The sequence below is a fragment of the Bison bison genome, unplaced genomic scaffold, assembly GCF_000754665.1.
Source record: "Bison bison bison isolate TAMUID 2011002044 unplaced genomic scaffold, Bison_UMD1.0 scf7180017864371, whole genome shotgun sequence".
In the NCBI taxonomy this organism is placed as follows: domain Eukaryota; kingdom Metazoa; phylum Chordata; class Mammalia; order Artiodactyla; family Bovidae; genus Bison; species Bison bison.
Window position 1 is genome coordinate 6,318,714 of NW_011494943.1, and position 4,614 is coordinate 6,323,327.

A 4,614-nucleotide genomic window follows, 5' to 3' on the forward strand; every position below is an offset into this window, starting at 1 on the left:
CCGCCGTGCGTGTATGTGTGCATGCGCACAAACACACACACACACACACATACACACACACACACACACACACAGTCCCAGGGCCCATGTGGACTCTTGAGGAGGCTCCCAGGAAAGCAGAGCCTCTGTGTATGGGTGAGAGGCAGATAGAGGGAGGGAGAAAGGGTAAGAAAGGAGCCCTGGTTATTTTCCAGCCCTGCCATCCCCCAAGCTGTCACAGTGAAGGCTCCAAACGCTGATGGATCCCACTCTCCCCAGCCTGGGCCCAGCTGCCAGGGACAGTGGGCAGTGGAAGGGTCTTCCTGTGGTTAAGCCGCCTGCCTGCCCAGCCCTCCTGCCCTCGGAGGCCAGCTGCCCTCCTCCACGGAGCTGCCTGATCAAATCAACTCTGTGCCTGGCCCGGCCGGCTGGACACCGCCCCCTCCTGGCCGTGGGCAGTTGGAGCCCGAAGGTCTTGCCCCTTCTCCCTGCCCACTGCCCACTCACCTGCACGAGTGACCAGGCCCACCAAAGTCAGCATGGCCCAGAAGCTGGCCCAGGACCCAGGCTTGGCAGAGCCCAGCCTGCACATCTTTGCACCCTGCCCCCAAGCCCACGGGAGGAACGGCGGAGCCCAGACCTCTCCGCGCGCACATCCCTCCTCCTTATATAGGATCCAGCCCAAGGGGATGGCCGCCCCCCTTTCCCAGCTGGCCTCCCTCCCCCCACCCAGTCTCTGCCTTGGATTGGTGGAAACTGGCCCCAGCTGTTACCCAGGCAACCAGTTGAGCTGGAGAGCGGCCTCCCCAGGCGCTATTGTGCTGCTCTCGGGCCCCTGAGGGGACCAGATCCGGCGGCTTCCCCCTCGTCTCCTACCACCCGGCACAGCTAGTCACTCCTCTCCTGGGAAGTCGAAGGCTCTCCAAAGGGCAGGCAAAGGGCTCCAGAACCAGAGGCAGCCACCAGCCCAGAGGGTCCCCAGCCCCCTCCCCTGACCCCCCACCCTGGCACAGAGTACACTTGGCAGCATCGTGTCTGGAGCACCATGGTGAGTCAAGGACTGCAAAGGAAGGGCCTGGAAGAGGAGAAGGCAGCAGCCCAGGCCCCGCCCCTCCCTCCTGTGTTGGGGTGGGCTGGCTTTCCAGAAAAGAGGACAGGGCTCTAAGTAGGGCCCGTGGGGCAGCTGATGTCATTCTCATGTCCTTCGTTGAAGAATGATCCTGGCGTGCTCTGAGGAGGGTGATGGGCCTTAGGGACATGGGGGCTGTGGCCATCACACCCCCCCGCTCCAGGTCAAGGTGAGCTAGGATGGCGGGGCCGGGCATAGAGCAGCTGCACCCCACGCTGTGCACCCCTGCCCCGAGCACCCCCACCCAGAACCGGGCTGGCCGCCTCGCTTGAGGCTGGTCCCCTGCAGGCATCCCGCCAGCCGTCTGACCAGGAGCTGCCCTGGAACCTTCTTCCTCTAATTCACCTTCTCAAGTGGTCTCGGGTCTTTTGGTTCACCTCCTTGGAAGGTTTCTCTTACCAGCTTCTGTCCAACTTTCTACTGTAATTTTTCCCATCTCAAAGTTCCACAGAGGGGGCTTCCCTGGTGGTCCAGTGGTTAAGACTCCATGCTCCCAAGGCAGGGGGGCCGGGTTCCATCTCTGATCAGGCAACTAAGATCTGGCTTGCTGCAACTAAGACCAGTGCAGTCAATAATAATAATAATAAAAATAAAAGCTGCAGGAGACACACAGCAGAGCCAGGACCCACCCTGACAGTGGACACGCTGGGTGACAGTGTCAGCTGGGTTCGTGCAGGGGAGAGCTCTTCTAAGGACAAAGGAATAGAGAGAAGAAGGTGGGGTCTGGAGCCCAGGGGGGTGGGTGGGCGGCGCTGGTGGGGTGGGTGGGCGGCGCTGGTGGGGCCTCACCTTTTCCAGGAACAGGTAGGGCCTGGCCCAGACCCTCACGGGAGGGAGTCCTTCCAAGTTGATAAACTGAAACGGTGTGTGTGTGTGGCGGGTATGTGTGTGTGTGTAGGGGGCTCCTGGGAGATCCAGCTTAGCCTTTCTCCCAAGGCCAGGCCCTTCACTGGGGCTGGGTCAGAGCCCGCCCTCCCTTGCTCTCTGAATCCCAGGGACCGGCTCAATGCATTGATCTCTGCCCCGGGCTGGCACAGAGAAACACAACAGCTCCACCCCCCACCCCTCTCTGGAGCCACAGAGAGAGCTGGAATTGGGTCTGGCACCTGCTGCGTCCGGGTTGGCAGAGACTCGGCTGTCCGGCCCAGCGGAAACCCCTCCCGGCTGTCCTGACCTTCACACCCAGCTCCCTTCATCCAGATTCGCCACCCCCTGCCCACTGGCTGTATGCCTGCCCTTCCCGGGGGCTGTACCACTTCCCTGACCCAATCCAACAAGACAGCCTCAGTGTGAGGGGAGGGCGGGGTCAGGGCCAGTGCTGTTCAATAGGATGTTATTGATGATTTTTTACAAAGACAATGCTGAGAGAACCCACTAGTCAGAAAATGGTCTTTCAGTAAGAAAGTCTCCTTGAGGCTCAGAAGTGTGACCCACCTGTGCTGGAATCTCCCACCCTCCACCTAGGAGCCAGGGCACCTGTGTCTTCTTAGCCTCTTGACGATGGTCATGTACACCCCCAAGCTAAGCTGTATCGGCTAGAGTTAGATGGACGGCATTTCAAGTGTACAGGAATTGGGGAGGGCCCAGGTTACCCAGAAAACCCAGCAGGGTCACCTCTGACTCCCCATCTCTGGGGGCCTCGCCTCTTCTGGTTCTAACTTGTCATCCCTGAAACTCCTCTACTGATCTAAAAACTGACTTTCCAGCGACTGCCCTGGTGATCCAGTAGCCAAGACTCCAAGCTCCCAGTGAAGAGAGCCTGGGTTCAATCCCTGGTCAGGGAATTAGTCCCATATGCTGCAACTGAGAGTTTGTATGCCGAAACTAAAGAGCTCGCATGCTGCAACTAAGATCCAGTGCAGCCAAATGAATTTTAAAAAACGAACAAAAAGGCTGACTTTCCAGGAATACGCATTTTCTGTTTACATTTTCTTAGTCTGAGGGTTTCTGAAGTGTGTGCATGCATGTGCGTGTGTGCTGTGCATGTGCGCCCTCGTGTGTGTGTGTGCCATCTGTAAGAATGCACACGTGTGTAGGTGTGCACGCATGTGTGTGTGTGTGTGCAGTCTGTAAATATGCATGCATGTGTTTGTAGGTGTGTGTGTGGTGTGGAAGTATACACGCCTGTGTTTGTGTGCGTGTGGTGTGCACACACCTTGCACAGAGAGTCTTGGAGCTGGAGAGAGGAAGCGGGGCATCCACCCTGCCCAGTCTTGCAGATGGAAGGTCAGAGACAGTTTTATCTTGCCCTGTGCATCTGGAAGCTCCGTAATTCCTCGAGAGCAAGTCTGAGCTAGAACAATTCCCGGAGACCAGTGTAACTTCCCACCTAAGACAAGAGTATCTATGACCCAAGGGGCTTGTCTGAGGTCTCCTGGCCCAGACAGGGGCTGAGCCTGGATTCAGATGTTGCTTTTCTGCTTTTCTTTCCGTAGCCCCATACTGTCTCTTCTGGGAAGCTATATCAGTAGCCACAGGCGAGGCAAGGAATCGCTAGTGTTGGTAGAGTAAGCTTGGGGCAGGATGCAGAGTTTCTGAATCTGTGGCAAGGGTGAGCGGACACGGGAGAATGGAGGGGTGGGCTCCCAGCCCCGTCCCAGCTGCAGCCTCCCTTGTACCTGTGATGTCTCACTTCCTGAGCTAGGGTGCCCCAGAACACTTAGATTGGGAAACAAGGAATCAGGAGTCTAGGTTCCAGGCCGCCGGGGTTTGGGGGTGGGAGGCGCAGCAATGACAAACAGGAAAGAATTGCTCCTCAAAGTGACTGACATGATATGGAAAGCTTCGCCCGAAGCCAGGCTGTCCCGTGGTGGCACCATCTTCCAGCCTCAGCATCCTGCGTCATGCTGCCCACCCACCCCCAGATGGAGGGCCTTGTGCATCCGAGGGGTGTATCTACCTGACCCACTTCCCCTCCCGGTAAAGCTACCTGAGCACCTGCTCTTCCGGTAGGAGGGAGTGACCAGAAACGGCTCTGGAGGAGGGACAAGGCCGAGTTCAAACTCCGCCTGCTGCCACTTACATGCTCTTAGCCTTATCCGACTTGCTGGACTTCTCTGAGCTTCAGTCCCCTCTCGTGTGAAGTTGAGGTGTCCCACGTTAGCTTGCGGGTCTGCTGGGAGGGTGACCCGTGGGGAATAGGGTGGGTCCTTGGGAGATGTTGGCAGAGACCCCTGCACCTGGCTGGAAGTGGCCCCCTGCTCACCCACAGCCTCCTGGTGCAGGGAGGTGGTGGCCTGGGGACTTCTCTGTGCCTCTTGCACCCTCTGTTGCTGGAGTCCCGGACACTCTGCCTGGGGACCTGAGTGCCTACTGTGCCTCCCACGGGACCTGACCAAAGCCAGTGGACTCTTGGGGGTATGCAGTGCCAGGACCTGGCCACTGGGGAGCAGCAAGACTTCTGTAAGTTCCGAGGCTGGGTGTGAAGGTGAGGCTGGAGGTGGGCATCCTGGTATCTCCAGCCCCAGAGTGGGATTTAACTTTGTTGTTGTTCAGTCACTAAGTTG

General features: G+C 58.2%; 2 protein-coding genes across 2 annotated transcripts in view; one reads left to right on the forward strand and one right to left on the reverse strand.

Moving 5' to 3' along the window:
- Nucleotides 1–571, reverse strand: part of BTBD17 (BTB (POZ) domain containing 17) — a 5,132-nt gene extending 4,561 nt beyond the window's left edge. Inside the window, 1 exon segment of the mRNA XM_010856103.1 lies at nt 487–571. Coding sequence (XP_010854405.1) covers nt 487–571 — 85 coding nt within the window.
- A 3,896-nt stretch (nt 572–4,467) lies between these two features.
- GPR142 (G protein-coupled receptor 142) overlaps nt 4,468–4,614 on the forward strand; it is a 4,361-nt gene continuing 4,214 nt past the window's right edge. Inside the window, exon 1 of the mRNA XM_010856486.1 lies at nt 4,468–4,510. Coding sequence (XP_010854788.1) covers nt 4,468–4,510 — 43 coding nt within the window. The remainder of the gene's footprint in view (nt 4,511–4,614) is intronic.